This window comes from Palaemon carinicauda, chromosome 2, assembly GCF_036898095.1.
Source record: "Palaemon carinicauda isolate YSFRI2023 chromosome 2, ASM3689809v2, whole genome shotgun sequence".
Classification (NCBI taxonomy): Eukaryota; Metazoa; Arthropoda; class Malacostraca; order Decapoda; family Palaemonidae; genus Palaemon; species Palaemon carinicauda.
In genome coordinates, this window is record NC_090726.1 from 134381098 (window position 1) to 134398671 (window position 17574).

The 17574-nt window shown below is 45.1% G+C and overlaps 1 protein-coding gene across 1 annotated transcript in view; it reads left to right on the forward strand.

Annotated features, from left to right (window-relative positions):
- LOC137627228 (general transcription factor 3C polypeptide 4-like) overlaps positions 1-17574 on the forward strand; it is a 386672-nt gene that overhangs the window by 226788 nt on the left and 142310 nt on the right. Inside the window, exon 7 of the mRNA XM_068358312.1 lies at positions 10436-10625. Within this exon, the coding sequence (XP_068214413.1) occupies positions 10436-10625 (190 nt within the window). The remainder of the gene's footprint in view (positions 1-10435; positions 10626-17574) is intronic.

Sequence of the window (17574 nt, forward strand, 5' to 3'; positions counted from 1 at the left end):
AACAAGTGCATGAAGTCAAACATTTTGTGGTAGCCGCAGGTAGTGTTATGAAACCTGCACCTAACTCTGCATAGAACAGTGAGTTACTTGGGACTCTAACTCTACGGGTGCCTATGTTGACCCTCAAGTGATACATAGTGATTTCAAAGACACTTGGTGTTTTTCATATACTGTTCTTTTCCCAGGTGAAATGTCATAGTCGTCACATGAGTGCCACATGCCTAGAGCATGATGTGTTTTAATTTTAAAGACTGACGTTCCTCTGGAACGAGTGCCTACTAATAATTTTGAAATTCTCTTTCAGATTCAAGAGCACGTCTTTCATCACTATGTACATTATAATTTGTGTAAATTACTTTTACATATTTATTGCATTTCATTAATATATTCTGCAATTGTGAAATAAAATTTCTATTTATTACTTGTGCGTCTCAATCCGCTCCTACTTATACTATGAAATACACGTCTGTCATAGTTTTATTATCCCCTTCCTCTTATATTTGATGAAGATTACTAAGGTTTCAACCCTTATTATATACTCACCTGTGCAATGTAATATTCCTACACGAATACTTACTTACTTCATATCTTAGAGACCAGACGATTCTCTATTAACATACAGTGCCTAACCACCACTTGTCTGCCCTTGAGAATGTTCCTATATGAATGCCAACCATTCAGTCTTGTCTCCAAGTTCTTCATGTTCTCCCGACAAGGTGAGTAGCCCTTCGATGACCACTTTGTTCTTCGGCATGGCCCGTGGGGACTTCACTGCCAGGGGGGCAGGAAGCTCTCTTCCCTACGGTTCTTCTATTAAGATTACTATGCTAACCTGTTCAAAGCCCTCGGCACTTACACTAAAAGGGGAAAATCTACCACGATACATTGATTCTCTGGTATTCTTCCATCAGGACGCCATGGCTTGAGCCCAAAAAACGCATTTTGAGCGAAGCGAAAAATCTATTTTTGGGTGAGATAGCCATGGCGTCCTGATGGACCCTCCCTGCTACTTCATCCAGTTTTTCAGGTCCCACCCTGCTCTGCTGTATCATGGTGATCGGCAAGCAACTGGCTTCAGGATGAGGACGGACGTGACGTCATTTAGCAATGGCGCCCGTTTGTTTACGTCTCGAGTACCAAAAGTAGCCACGAACGAGATTAGCTGTGGAACGGCTCCCCAGCTATTCTCCGCCCCTACACATCGAAGTGTTAACTCTATGTAGGGTGTAGATAGCTATGTGGCGCGTTAATACATGCGTCCCTTGTTGATATACGATGTCTTAAAGGGAAACCTTTAGGATACTCGCTCCAGAAGTTAGAATTCTGTGATAACCTGTGGTTAAATTCTCTGGGAATATTTAGTAGTTATATACCCAAGGAAGCTACCAAAAAGGAACCTTCCATCAGGACACCATGGCTATCTCACCCAAAAATAGATTTTTCGCTTCGCTCAAAATCCGTTAATTTGCAACATGTTTTTTTGGGCTCACGCCATGTCGTCCTGATGGAAGGTTCCTAATAGTAGCTTCCAAGGGATATATAAACTACAGTGATATTCCCAGAGAATTTACCTTTAGGTCTCCAGAATTCTAACTCCTGGTGCGAATATCCTTAAAATTTTTCTTAAGGATATCCCATAAATCAGGGGATGTATATCTTGATACGACACATAGTGATCTTCACCCGGAATAGCGTTTTCGCTTCGAGGGGGAAGTGGCAAATTTGGAAGGGGAGCCGTTATCAAGGTTACCCTATTTCCCATACTACTATTGAGTATCAAGATGGCGCCATATTCAAGATGGCGGTTATTCCTAATTTTGTTAGCGAATTCGCACGGTGGTGTTCCCTGTTGATCTAACCTTTTCGATCAATTTTGTGGGGATTATTATGCAATCTCCAGCTTCTTTCGCCTCTGGAAAGTTGAGTATTGATTCTTTACAGTGTATATAATTTTAGCTCCTGTTTCACAGTGAAATTAGAGTAATTTGTTGTGCTTAGGAGCTAGGCCTGTTACCGGAGGCGCCATGGGCGCTGTCGTTCGTTGGGCATGTGTTATTTAGTTAGCAGAATGACTTCCTGGTTGAAATAGCATTAATAAATTATGAAAGCTATTTAGGCATAATTATATTTGTAAAGATATTTATGGTATGCATAATTTTCCTCTTTCTTTGTCGATCATATACGTTAAAGTTTCGGTGATTTAGGTAACCGAGATCGCCCCATTTACCCTTGTGTATCGTTTTATTGATTTTAAGGGAGATAGTTTATCTCCTAGAATTATATAAATCGATACTTGTCTCCTGTGGAGAGTCATGGGTAATCCCTCTTTACCTCTGAGTGCCGCTGCAGGCGGCAACCCTTTCTGGTCTTGCCATAGAGTACTTTACTCTGGCTTGACTAGGCTAGGGTTTTTCTGTCTCCCACCTTTGCCAGCGAGTGTCCTGCTTTGGTTTTTGACAGAATCTCAGAGTATTCAGTCTTTTTCCGGCGGCAGGCCGGCAGGGTGCGTAGTCACTCCCCTGCCGGCTTATAGCCGCCGGCATTGGAGGCTAAGCTTCCCTAAACCGCACCTGGGGTGGTGGTATGTTGCCGCCACCTTCTCCCTGCGGTTTACAAGACTAGTCCTATGCTGGCAGACCCTGGGCTGAAGAATAGACAATCTTCTACAGCCTAGGATGGCGCCGGCACTGAAACGATGTTTCTCCCTTGTTGAGAGGGGGGCAGCAAACCTGCCGGCCCCTCCTAACACTATTTCGGCAGACCCTAGGTTGAAGAATAGACATTCTTCTACCGCCTAGGTGGCACCGATACTGAAACAGAGTTTCTCCCTTGTGTAGTGGGGGCGGCAACATTGCCACCGCCTTCTACACTTTATATAGGACCCTTTTCCCTGCCCCTCTCTGTCATTTTAGCTATGGCCGTTGTTCCGCAATCTCGCCGCTCGCCGGCGGGTTGCAGGTCCGGCCGGGCTCCTACATAGCAGCTGTTTAGTCACTCAGCTTTCCCTTATGGACAAGGATCTGGGAAGGTTGGGCCGGCCATGACGGCTGCCGGTGGAAGACCCTTCTGTCACCAAGGTTCTTCAGTCCTCCCTTGGACTGCTGTCCACAAGTCTTGTAACCGGGGTACTAACCCTGCCGGCCGGTACTTACTCAGTCGGCGGCATGGCATGCTGACTGTACCAGTGCCGCCGGGTACTAGCCAGCCGGCCATATGCCGGCAATGGTACTTGTGGTTGGATGGAAGCCTAAATGATGCATTCTCCCCTTCCATTTGAACTTTCTTTCTGGGGGAAGGCAGTAAGTTATATACTTACATCCTTATTTAGTGTAAACATACACAGTAATAAGGCAGTCCTTCACTCCATGCTTTCTCTCTCTCTATCAGCTAGTATGCCGGCCGGACTGTGCCGTCAGGGACTAGCTATGCCGGCTGAACTACAGTATATGATTATACAGTAGTCAGTATATTTGCAGTACAGTATATACTGCAGAAAGAAAAGTATTGTACATATACAACTAGTTATTTTCCAACATATCTTGGATATCCTTGCCCAGTCTTTTGCTGAGACCAATCCTATATTGAAAGAATAGAATTCCTTCAATACTCTGATTAGAAATCAGTTTACATTTTACCGTACAATATTAAATAATTTAGAAAGGCCAGCGGTATTACACTTTCTATCCTTAAAGGTTAGAACCCTTGTCTTTGAGCTTCCCTGATCAGGAAACTCTATGGTTTTAATATTGGAAGGGAAGGTCACAGCAATTGGCTGGGTGGGATACACAAGTATGTGTCTTTTCTAATTTCTAGTCCAGTCGGCGACATGCTGGCTGGACCGTGCCGCTAGGTGCTAGCCATGCCGGCAGCACACCGGCTGAACTACAGTATATGATTATACAGTAGCCAGTATATTTGCAATATAGTATATACTGCAAACAGAAAACTATAGTATTATTATACAGTAGTTAATTTCTAACATATCTTGTGTACCCTTGTGCAGGCTTAGGCTTTTGCTGAGACCAAACTTATATTAAAAGAATAGAATTCCTTCAATACTCTGATATGAAATCAGTTAATACTTACCCCACAATATTAAATAATTAGAAGGGTCAGTGGCAGTGCACACTTTTTCTATCCCTAAGGGTTAGAACCCCTTTCTTTCGAGTTGCCCTGATAAAGGAAACTCTTTATTTCTAATACTGGGGGAGGTTACAGCAATTGGTTGGGAGGGATACACAAGTATGTGTCTTTCACTATTCCTTTCTAGTTTATTATCCTAAGCTATAATAATTAAAATATGACTAATCACATATTGTTTATCAGGTGAGATAAACAATCGTATACTCATTCTGTTTTCCTTTCTTTACAGGAGGAACCCCAGATGAAATGCAATGTAGTCTTCTGCAATCTTAAGAGTAAGTACTTTTACGGTCATAAAGCATGCAGGTCTCATGCCCCCTGCAATATTATTACCGAGTCCTTGCTATATTGGGACCCCCAAGTCTGCAATATCTGCTGGACCTTAGTGACTGAAGGTTTTGATGATCCCAAGTCAATGGAGTCTAGGGATGCGGCACGCAAGAAACTATGCAAATGGGTAAGAGGGTTCCAGAAGAACTCTCCGGGACCATACCTACCTAACGATAGGATGCGTAGTTTACTGTTCCAGAAAGCGAGTAGTGAAATGGTGGTGCCCCAAGCACGACTCGCACCTCCCTGCATCCAGATTGCCATCGAGATGGATGGCAGGGAGGCACCCCTGGGAGAATATGACGATGTCGTGTCGGAATTCCTTCCATCTGTGCCCGCCTTCACCTTCTATCCCTCTATTAGACAAAATTATCCAGTCACTGGCCCATCTTACGGGTCTAATGGAAAACTTTCGCAAAGGAAGCGAAATTCAAGAGAGAGCTCCGTGAAGGTCCACTCATCGCCTCCCGCGGGTCATTCAAGCGACCCAGAGACCAAGACCTCCCGACATGCTCCAAAACCAGTCCCTGGAGGTATGCGGAGCTTGTGCCGATTTTGGACGGCAAACTCTACATCTCAGAAAAGATGGGAGCTGTCCCTTTAGACGAAATCCAGTTTTGGCCACGCTTTAACGCTTTCCCTGATTGCTTCATTCGACTGAAGCATGAACCAACGTCAGAAAAAGAGACGGAACCGAAGAAAATCATGGTTCTCGACCACGATAAGGTATAGGCTCTCTTGTCAAGTAGCCTGAGAAAGGCGGGTTACTCGATGTCGAAAGTGTCCGCCTTGAGTAAGAAACACCCTACCTTTCTTGCTCCTGCTTCAATAGCATTCCCCTTTACGTGGAAGGCATTTAAATTGGCTATCAAGGCAGTGGAGGCAGGCAATCCATGCCCTGCACTTGAGGAGTGCAGGCCTCTGCCTATGCAGGAGAAGGATTGGAAGGAAGTCCACTTAACCTTCTCAGTAGGGAAACTGGACGCGGACATCGCTGGACGACAGTTTAGCGAGAATCTCCCTAAACTTTCTGAGTTTCTCTTGTGCAAGGAACAAGAGACAAAAGGAGAGACTTGCGGCCTCCTTATCCCTACAAAACTGCATAGAGATGTGTGCAGCCCAACGAAGTACCCCAGACATGCTCATGGTCCTGGCCAAGATGCATATGGCCACCTTAGTACAAGACCTATATGCCTTTATGAAGGCTAGGAGAGCCTGTAGAGAGTTTGTGTTCGCTGCTGCAACGGTGAAACATGAACCCAGGAAGCTGATATCTTCTAACATCTCTTTCCAAGCAAAGTAGTCAAAGAGGTAGTCGAGAAAGCCACCACGGAGAAGAGGAACCTTCTCCAGGAGTGGGGCATCTCTTCAAAGAGGAAGTCTTCCACGGATGTGAGTCCCCAACCTAAAAGGAAGACAAAGAAGTCTAGACTTTTTCCTCTGTCTGTTAGACAACATCCCACAGTTTCTATGACCGCGGTGCCCCAGGTAGGCGGTCGAGGAGGTAAACCTTCTGATCAATCAAAGCAAAGAGACGCTTCTGGTAGGAGGGAGGTTCCAATAGGATCGTTGGACCTTCGATCCTTGGGCCCAAGGCCTAATCAAGATTGGACTAGGATGGAGACTAGACATGTCTCCACCATCATTTCTTCAACTCTTCCAAAACTCCAACCCCGTATTAGAAGAGTATACCCTATAGCTCTGGAGCATACAGGTTATAAGGAAAGCAAAGTCCATCAAATTCCAGGGAAGGCTGTTTTGTGTTCCCAAGAAGGACTCAAGAAAAGTCAGAGTCATTCTGGACTTGTCGCCACTCAACAAGTTCATAAGAAACAACAAGTTCAGGATGTTAATCCTTCTACACATAACGACCCTATTACAAAAAGGGGCGTTCACAGTCTCGATAGACCTGACAGATGCCTATTGGCAGTTTCTAGTCAGACGCCCAAGTATCTTCACGAAATTGGCGGACACAGTCGTGCAATAACCATGCCTAGAAACTGTCCAGGTAACATAGTACCTGGACGACTGGCTGGTGCGGGCAGCACCCGAAGCGGCTGGTCTGCAAGCATCCAAAGAAGTAATCCAGTTCCTGGAACATCTGGGATGCAAAATCAACTTCAAAAAGTCTCAACTCTCTCCAGCTCAAAGGTTTCAATGGCTGGAAAACCATTGGAACCTGAGGTCACCTTGTCTCTCCCTTCCCTTAGGGAAGAAGAAGGAGATCGCAGGGTCGGTCAAGAGACTACTGTAATCCGACAGGATTTCAAGACGCCAACAGGAAAGAGTACTGAACTCTCTCCAGTTCGCAGCAGTGACAGACCCAGTGCTAAGAGCACAGCTGAAAGATGCGTCAGGAGTCTGGAGAAGATACACATCAAATGCTCGAAGAGATCTAAAATGACCGATATCAGTCTTTCCTTGATCACTTCTCAACCCATGGTCGAAGGCCAAAAGCCTAATGAGGACCATGCCCTTGCAACCACCTCGCCCATCGAAGATCATCCGCACGAATGCCTCGATGGAAGAATGGGGATTTCACTCCCATCAGAGGAAAGTCCAAGGGACTTGGTCATTTCTGTTCAAGGCCCTTCTCATCTACATTTTGGAAGCCATGGCAGTCCTGTTGACGTTGGGGAAACTTTCTCCACGCAGATCAGCCGCCATCAGGCTGATCTTGGACAGCGAAGTGATAGTGAGATGTCCGAACCGGCAAGGCTCGAGATCATGCCACATATTCTATGTGATATTAGCCATCCCTTACCTAAAGAGATGACAGCTATCAGCAGTTCACTTACAAATGATCCGCAATGTGACAGCAGATGCTTTACTCAGGCTCAAGCCGATAGAGTCAGAATGGTCCACAGACGCAGACCCATTCTCTTCCAAATTGGAACAAGTCCTGGAACTGCAGATCAACCTCTTCGTGACGAGTGTCATCAAGAAACTACCTCAATATGTAGCCCCATAAGAGGACCCTCTAGAGGAGATAACGGACGGCATGTCCCTAGTTTGGAACGGATGGACCCGGAAATTCCTGTTCCTTCCATCCAATCTCTTGCTGAAGGTCCTCAACACGCTGAGATCCTTCTAAGGAACGGCAGCTCTAGTTGCTCCCAAATACCCCAAGAGCAATTGGTTCCCTCTAGTGAGGGAGCTGAGGCTGAGGCTGGCACTTGTACTGAACCCAGCACTATCTCAAAAGGTTCAGAAGTTAATTGTCTCCGATTCATCACAGAGAACCCAAAACCTTCATTTCATGATTTTCTCGCCCTAGCGGTTAAAAGAAGATTTGGGATCTCAAAAGGCAATATAGACTTCCTAGAAGAATACTGTACAAGTCTTAAGTCAACTAGAAGACAATATGAATCGTCTTGGAAAAAGTGGGTGGCTTTTGTTAAAGCAAAAGGACTGAAAGAAATTTCAATAGACTTCTGTCTGTCCTTCTTTATCCACCTTCATAATTAAGGTCTGGCAGCTAACATGATAACTACGTGTAAGTCAGCCTTGACTAGACCTCTGCTGTATGCCTTTCAAGTGGATCTGACGAACGAAATCTTTAACAAGATCCGGAAGGCATGCGCTAGGCTTAGACATGCAGCTCCTCCGAAGCCCATCTCATGGTCTTTGGACAAGGTCCTACATTATGCTTCATCCGTGAACAATGAAGATTGTTCTCTCAAGGATCTAACCCAGAAGGTTATTTTCCTGTTCGCTATAGCCTCGGGGGCTAGAGTTAGTGAAATAGTAGCCCTATCAAGAAATGAGGGCCACATTCAGTTCACAGAAGTGGGAGAACTGAATCTCTTTCCTGATCCAGCCTTTCTCGCCAAGAATGAGCTACCCAATAAAAGATGGGGTCACTGGAGAATCTGCCCTCTGAAGGAAGATGTCTCTCTATGTCCAGTAGAGTGTCTAAAGGTCTATCTTTGTAGAACTTCAAACTTCAGGGGAGGACAGCTCTTCAAAGGAGAAACCTCAGGATCAAACTTATCCCTAAAACAACTGAGGGCGAAGCTCACCTACTTCATTCGCAGACCGGATCCTGACAGTACACCTCCAGGTCATAATCCGAGGAAAATTGCTTCATCACTGAACTTTTTCAGTATATGGACTTTGAGGGTCTTCACTCATATACTGGATGGAAATCATCCAGAGTGTTCTACAAACACTATGCTAAGCAAGTCCATGAACTGAAGCATTATGTGGTGGCTGCAGGTAGTGTATTAAAACCTGTCGTCTAGTGCTGCGATGAACAGTTAATTGATTGGAACTATCAATTAGGGTGAAAAGGTGTTGACACTTCCAGTGCGATACCTTTTAAGTGAGTGTCACCATGGTGACACCAAGACTGTTCAAAATCTCAGGTATGGAATTATACAGATAACACTTGTGCCGTGTGTACGTAGTACACAGTGTTGATAGTATACAACATTACAGAATTTATATTGGGAAAATTTATCAAAATTTTCAGCTTTAGAATGGCACTCATCATTTCTTCCCTTTCAGGGAGGAAAAATATTTTCTGTATGTTGCACGTATAATTCCTTTAACATGTTACATTCGTTTCACTCGTTTTCCATTTAGTCATTTATTTTAAATAAATGTCTATTAGAATGTAACTGCGTCCTACCTCGCCCTGCAATTTGCAAATTATATATGCCAGAGTTCTCGCACTTATTTATTTAAGTAAACCTTATATCATTGTATGCTTACAAACAATGGATATAGTTGACACTTATATTGTTCTGACAATATATACAAACCGTGAGACCGTCTGTATATTGGGTGGATACTTATGTTTGTTCATACAATATATGCAAACCTTGAGACCCCTTTTCTACTGTCTAGTATGACTCTTCCCTGCAGGGGGCAGGAAGCACTAACATTGGCTATGACTAGTGGTAATGACGGACAACGGTAACGTAATTTGCCTCAATGGTCCAGATGACCATAGAAAAATTTGTCCCAAGGTTAAGGCACCTATGAAAATCCACAGATACAGTACTTTCTAGTATAATTCTCTGGTAAACTTCCATCAGGACGACATGGCTTGAGCCCAAAAAACGGATTTTGAGCGAAGCGAAAAATCTATTTTTGGGTGAGATAGCCATGTCGTCCTGATGGACCCGCCCTTCTTTTCTATAGAAAAGGCCTTGGCAGGATCCCTCCTGAAACTACTATATCTGTAGCACCATGCTAAATGCTACAAGGAATAACCACCATCTTGATACTCAATAGTAGTATGGGAAATAGGGTAACCTTGATAATGGCTCCCCTTCCAAATTTGCCACTCTTCCCCCTCGAGGCGAAATTGCTTTTCGGGGTGAAGATCGATATGTGTCATATCAAGTTATACGTCCCCTGATTTATGCGATATCCTTGAGAGAAATTTTAAGGATATTCGCGCCAGGAGTTAGAATTCTGGAGACCTAAAGGTAAATTCTATGGGAATATCACTGTAGTTTATATATCCCTTGGAAGCTACTATTAGGAACCTTCCATCAGGACGACATGGCTATCTCACGCAAAAATAGATTTTTCGCTTCACTCAAAATCTGTTGTTTATGAATCACTGAAAATTGGTGTACAGTGCCTACATGAATTTAGCAGACTGCATGAGCCATCATCTTTTTGAATATTTTTTTTTCATGTAGGGTCTCACTGATCATGTACATAGTGCTATTTTGGAAAGGAAGACACAACTATGGAAATTATCAATTGCATGATATGTCCAGAAACTTTTTATAAAGAAAATAGAAGGGAATTTTTATGCTTTTATTACAAATATAAATTTTTCTATTTTTTTTTTTTGGGGGGGGGGTAATTTTACTTGCATGTAAAAATTTTTGTATAAGGCAAATACAACATGGCATATATAATTACAAATTTTATAACAAAGCTCATAATAAAAAACACTACTATTTAAAAAATGTATAAAAACTATCATATTTTTTTGCAGGAATGATTTGTTTACAAAACAGAAACGTATTTTTGTCTATGAAAGATGGTAATATCCAACATGTCTATATAGACTATCATGAAGAAGGCATGAAAATCGAATTGAAAGACACACCATTCAAAACAGAAGGGGTTTCCTATACTGGCTTAGTGGCTTCACCAAATGGAAGTCTTTGGGCTATTTTGGAATCGTAAGTATGATGAAATTGTAGTTTAGCCCATTTTCTAATTTACTTTCATAAAGATGAGCTTTTCTTGGTATAATTCTGTGTATAATTATTGTTTTAATACAAATCCATCACTTTATAGTAGTTAATACGTGATTAGCAAAATCTTCAGATAATCTACAATAGTCTCCTTTCGCAATTGTATGAGGGTGCATCCAGGTCTCTTGAGAGCTCTTGGCAAGGGGAAACTGGTCATGCTTTATATCTGGTGTTTCATATGCTCCTGCAATCTTGTTTCCCCAGATTTCTTATCTATTTTCTTATTCCAAGTTTTATTATGAACTACTTTATGATATATGGCTATCACTTGCGTTATTGACTACATTTTATTATGACATATCTCCGCAATGAGATAACACAAAGATTGAAAAAGTAATGCTTCGTCACTTTCATCGTCTGTCCGAGTTTTCCTCTTCCTCATTTTCCTGTCCTGCTGGAGAAACCATGTTGAAATTATGGTAGCTTATTTCTCAGTTTATTTCTATTTGCAAAGGGAGTAGCTGCAGGAGCATGTAGATTTGTTTTGGTTTTGAATATACTAGTGCCTACATTAACACCAGTAAACGGATTTTGAGCAAAGCGAAAAATCTATTTTTGGGTGAGATAGCCATGTCGTCGTGATGGAAGGCTCCTTAAGGTAGTTTTCTGAGGGATATTTTGCTACAGTGATACTCCCAGATAATTAACCACAGGTCTCCAGAATTCTAACTCCTGCCGCGAGTATCCTTAATATATCTTTAAGGATATCGCATAATATCAGGGGACGTATTTTTTGATACGTCACATAGCAATCTTCACCCCGAATAGATTTTACTCTTTGAGGGGGAAGAGTTGCGAACGAAGGGGAGCCGTTATCAAGGTACCTGGTGGACCCCCTCCCTGTACTACTATGGCCCATTATTCCTTGTTGCATTTAAGCATGAATAGCCGCAGATAGAGTAGTTTCGGGTGGGGTCTTTCCATTACATAGTTGTTTGTTTTTCTTTTTGAAAGAAGGGTGGGTCCATCAGGACGACATGGCTATCTCACCCAAAAATAGATTTTTCGCTTTGCTCAAAATCTGTTTTCTGGGCTCTGACCTGTGCCGCCCAGTGAAATGCTCCTTTTACATCATTTCTAAGGTAATAACTGCTATGAATTTACCAGAGAAAAAATTGTATAGGAATGCTAGGTTGAACCCAGCTCGCTCACCTAATAAGGTGTCGGTATAAATAACTGGTGCGTGATAAATCACAACCAGAGGTCTCGCACCATCCCTGAACAGCGAGGAGCCGTTCAACGTCCTAACTCCAATCGCTACTACGAACGAGCCCACCCACGCTAGTGACGTCACTCCTTTTCATAGCACCTGCTTTGACGCTGTTATTCTTTTCTCGGTGTGTGATTTCCTTTGGTTTACCCAGGATTTATCCCAGGATGTCGGATTCTACTGTTACTCCACCTAAGTTAAGTACCAGATCTATGAGTTTTGAGATTTTGGAGGTGGTCTTGCCCTTGGTTATTTAATTATCTCAGTTTTTATATTACGCGACCCCGCATCGAGTCCGCCATGCTGGCTGGCTACCTCCTCTCTCTCTCTCGTTCTTGACGCTTAGCAATCAGTCTTCTATACTGATTGTTTCTCGTCCTGAAACTTTCTGGGTATCCACGGTTCACACCCCGTGTTATATTATGCTATGGTCTTATCTGTTATTACATTAACAGTTATTTTATGATATTACGATATCTTTGTTCACTTAGGTTGGCATGCCTGGTCGCCTTCGGGCGTTACTAGCTTTACTTCATTTTACGTTTTCACGTTCGTAGTAGCGATCATGTTAGCGTTTACGTTATTTTACTAGTATTTTAGTTCGTCGGGACTTTCGTGAGGCAGTTATTATTTTATGTTTTTTGTCGGCACCTCACCGACACCTTGTTATGTTGGCAGCCCTGCCTAGCTCGGTCTCCCCCGCGCTGTTAAGCTTGGTCTTCCCCTGCCTCTCCGTTCGTCCCTTCGGGTTATTTTACGTTTATTATTATCATTATCCAGCATGCCTCCCTTTTTTCATTTATTACCATATCAGTAATATTATTACTGTATTATTAATTCATTATCCTAGTCTTTCCGCGTGATCTTAGTCGTGGGTCTCAGTTCAGGTTGGTACACCTGTTCTTCTGCCCCACTCGTTAGCCTCCTCATCCCCCCCCCCTCCGCCCCGACACCCCCACTTCAGGGATGTCATCACTCGCTCTCATATTGAGGCTCAGTCAGCTTTTATGTTTCATATCCCCTCGGGGATGTTGACACAGGATATCACCTTGCTCCGTCCCGGGCGGACCCTGATCGTGTGTGAGGCTTGTTATACATTATTATTCAGTATTTCCCCTACCCTTCTGTTGCTATTTCTCCCCGCCGTCTCAATTGGCCATCGGTAGGCGGGTGGGATCCGGCTCGTTCTGGGATTTTATGTTGTGTATATTCATATTTATACACATTTTATTCCTGCAACTCCCCCCGGTCCCGCACCTCACGGACCCATTACAGATCCCTCCCTTTCCCCCTCTTCATATGGTGTTACGCACTCCACGGACTCCACATACCATTATTATTCCTTACGGGATCTCCGGACGTAGCCTTCGTTTATTCCCATGTCGAGTTTGATTAATTCCTTGTGCCATCGACGGGTTTGACCCTCGACTCCCCTGTCCGCCTTCTCCGGTAGGCTTTCATGAGCCCTGGGCTCTCTCAGTTGTCTCCCCGGAGCCAGCGTGACCTATATCCACTAGGATTAATCTCATTATATATTCACACATATCTATATATATCCCCTGATCTTGACTTTCCCCCACCCCCGGGTATGATCACGATTACGGTCTGACTTATTCTTATCTATATTACTCTACAAGCTTAAGTTTATTATTTCCGCTACAGCGGTGTATTCTAAGCTCCCGGAGCCCCCGGGCTCCTCCAGCTTACTCACGGGATACTCATGTATCTTATTTTACAGGCAGTACGTTGTTCGATGACGGCATGTTCGGCGGTCCTTAGCCAACCCTGCGGCCACGACGTGTGTCGCTCACATGCCCATTGTGCTGTCCTGGTGGATGATCTCACTGTTTGGCATCCGGACAATTGTGTAGTATGCTACAAGCTAGCCTCCACCTTAACCTCTGAATCGGTAAGTGTATTCTTCTTAGCCGTTTTTTACAGACTTGGTAAGTGGAGTTACAATTAATTACAGTTAATTAATTTTAATTTCATCATTTTATTTTGCTCCTCGCATGCCCACTAGGGCCTCGTGTTCGGAGGCTCCTGGTCCCCTCCTCTTTTCTCTTCGGCATGAAATTCCTTACCTTCACTAATAGCCGGTTCTCTTTCAGAGCTCCAAGCCTACTAAGACTTCGGCTCTAGCAACCCTCAAGGTCTGGATTGGCGGCTTCGCCCGGAATGTAAAGGCTAAGCAACCTTATATCTTATCTGAACAATGGTGTTCCCTCCTTTATCCACATGCAAAAACATCTGCTGCAGTCCCCAAGGAGTTGGCAGACCCCATCATAGAAAATATTGAGTCCCTGCTTTTGGCCCCGGACCAAGAAGAGACGAGCGGGACGATAACGGAAGACGTCGCAACCCTTAATCTAGACGTCGAACCCATGGTTCTTGAGGAACCCGACACAGGTAGGGAGATAGGTGAGTCAGGTGGGTCCCGGGCTGAGATTCCTCTCCTCAGCCCGACTTTCTTTTCTACTTCAAACCAATCTTCCTTTCAAGGTTTTCCGGGGACTTCCGGTGCTGATCTCAAGCTCCGGTCTGTGATCCCCAAGGTTAAGGCTCACCGCAAGCCTTTGCATAAGACCCACAAGTCTTCGAAATCATCGAGGTCGTCCAAATCTTCCTCCACTAGAGTCCCCAAAGACTCCGTCGCCGTGCCCTCGACTTCTCAAGGACCGGTCTCCGGTTCGGCATCCGTTCCCCCTCCGACGGAACCGTTTAACCCGGCGGATTTCTCGGAGAAGCTGTTTTCTCGCTTCGAGACGATGTTGTCTTCACACACTCAGCAAGCCATCGTGACTCTTCAACAACAGCAAGAAAGGGTTGCAAATGTCGAGAACCTAGTCCAGGGACTCATGCGTTTGGGGCTGCCACAACAGCAGCAATATGCCATCCCCGACGCCTCTAAGCTCCCACCCTTTACAAAGAGTAACCCCTGGAGGTTAGCTCTACATGCCGCCCTCTCGGATGGCATGTTGTCCATCGAAGGTTTCGGAACTCGACCGATTGAAGACTTCGAGTTCTACCCGCCGGGTCTGCAATTTCCCTTTCCTGGCTTTGCTCGCTTAACTGATGAGGCTCTGATCCGTCTAGATAAAGTCCCTAAGGAGACTGTGATCTTCCCCAAAGAACAGGCCCAGTCTGTTTTGGTCCGCGCCTTCAACGAGTGGGATTGTGTGAACACAATGCTCACACCCCATAAGATCTCGTATACTATGTTTGTGATAGACGAGCATACCCCTACTCCATGCACAACCAAGATCATGGAGATAGCCTATTAGGCTTCCAAGGAAGAGAAGCCCTTACCTAAGCTTCGAGAGACGGAATTGACTTCCCTTCTCTTCCCTGGTGACCATGAGTGCTGGCGGAACGCCCCGTCTACCTTTACGGTAGGCAAACTGAGCCCGGACTGTGCTTCGACGCAGTTCAGTGAACGCCTCCCCAAACTACCGGAGTCCCTAATCAAAATAGAGTTTGAGACCCAGTGTAGGCTCAGTAGATCCATTAACTCTACTGCTCTATCGGAGATGACCGTTGCCACTTACGACGAGGAACCTGTCTTTAAGGTCCTCACGAAGTCTCTTCTGCAGACCTTGTTGATTGACGCATATGACTTCCATAACGCCAGATTCCGTTGCCGACGACATGTATTGTTAGAGGCTACTATTCGTCATGAACCCAATAGGCTCATCAAAGCCCCGGTCTGGGGTCCGGACCTCTTCCCGGAGGATATGGTTAACACTGTTCTCAGCGAGGCAGCTCGAGTTAACCAAAGCCCCAAGGTTAGGTGGGGTCTAGTTCCAAAAAGGAAATATGAATCTACTGGTGCTCCAGTTCGTGGCAGGAAGAGGTTGAGGCCCTTCCACTCCTCACAGTTCAGACAGCCTCTTCAAGTAGTGCAACCTGTCCTGGTTCAGTCTGTCCCTGTTTCACAGGGCTCCCAGCCTTCTACCTCTAAGGGCCAACCCCAACAGCAGTATGTGTTGGTCCCTCAGACACAAGTCGCATCAACTTCGTTTGCTGCCTCCCCCGCCTTCAACCCCACTTACGAATCTCAGGGTTCTTTCCAAGGCTACCAGCGCCACAGAGGCTCCAGAGGTGCCTTTCGTAACCGAGGTAGCGGAAGGGGTTCCCACCGAGGCAAGGCTTTCCGCGGAGGCAGAGGCGGCAAATCATCATCAAGCCATTGAGAAATTGCAGGTAGGAGGGAGACTATACAAATTTCGGGACCATTGGAAGTTCAGCAACTGGGCTTCCAGCATAATTTCCAAAGGTCTGGGGTGGAGCTGGTTACAGGGACCCCCTCCAACAAACAGTTTCTACCAACTCCCGATAGAAGAGCTACGTTCATTTACAAAGGAACTGTTGCAAAAGAACGCAATCCAAAGCATGCATCGCTTAAAATTTTAAGGTCGCTTATTCAGCGTGCCAAAGAAAGGCTCAGACAAACAAAGAGTAATCCTGGACCTGTCTCGTCTAAACTCCTTCATTCGTTGCGAAAAATTCCACATGCTTACCGTCTCGCAGGTGCGAACCCTACTTCCCCGTGGGGCCGTCACCACCTCCATAGATCTTACAGATGCCTACTATCACGTTCCAATAGCAAGGCATTTTCGCCCCTTCTTAGGCTTCAAGCTGGGCAAACAAGCCTATGCTTTCAAGGTGATGCCATTCGGGCTCAACATAGTGCCCAGAATCTTCACCAAACTAGCAGAGATGGTGATTCAGGAACTTCGAACCCAAGGGATTCAAATAGTAGCTTATCTCGACGATTGGCTGATCTGGTCGAACAACGTCCGGAACTGCCACACGGCGACGAACAGGGCCCTCTCCTTCCTTCGACATTTAGGATTTCAGGTCAACTTCAAGAAATCCCGTCTGGTCCCGGAGACCAAGTTTCAGTGGTTGGGGCTACAATGGGACCTCAATTCCCATACATTGTGCCTGCCAAAAGCCAAAATGAAGGAAATAGCGAGGAACACAAAACAGTTTCTCAGGGACAAGTTGACATCCAGAAGGAACCAGGAGAGAATACTAGGTTCCTTACAGTTCGCCTCCGTCACATACATCGTCCTAAAGTCCAAACTAAAGGACATAAACAGAGTGTGGCGCTCCAGAGTGACCAAGAAACGTCGAGACAGGCGAGCTCGCCTTCCTCCAATCCTGAGGAAAAGTCTACAGCCTTGGACGAAAGTCAAGAATCTTTCCAAGTCAGTTCCCTTGCAATATCCTGCCCCGGGACTCGTCGTTCATACAGACGCCTCCCTCACAGGGTGGGGAGGTTACTCGCAACACAAGAAAGTCCAAGGGTTATGGTCTCCGATATTTCAACAAATGCACATAAATGTCCTAGAGGCCATGGCAGTCTTGCTTACCCTAAAACGTCTCAGCCCAGCCAGGAATCTCCATATCAGACTGGTCCTCGATAGCGCAGTCATAGTCCACTGCATCAACAGAGGAGGCTCCAGGTCAGCCCACATAAACCACGTTATGTTGGCGATTTTCTCCATGGCAACGTCATACAAGTGGCATCTATCAGCAGTCCACCTGGCGGGGGTCCGGAATGTAGTAGCGGACGCACTTTCCCGGACGACCCCGTTGGAGTCGGAGTGGTCACTGGACAATCGATCCTTCCAATGGATCTTATCTCAGGTCCCGGGT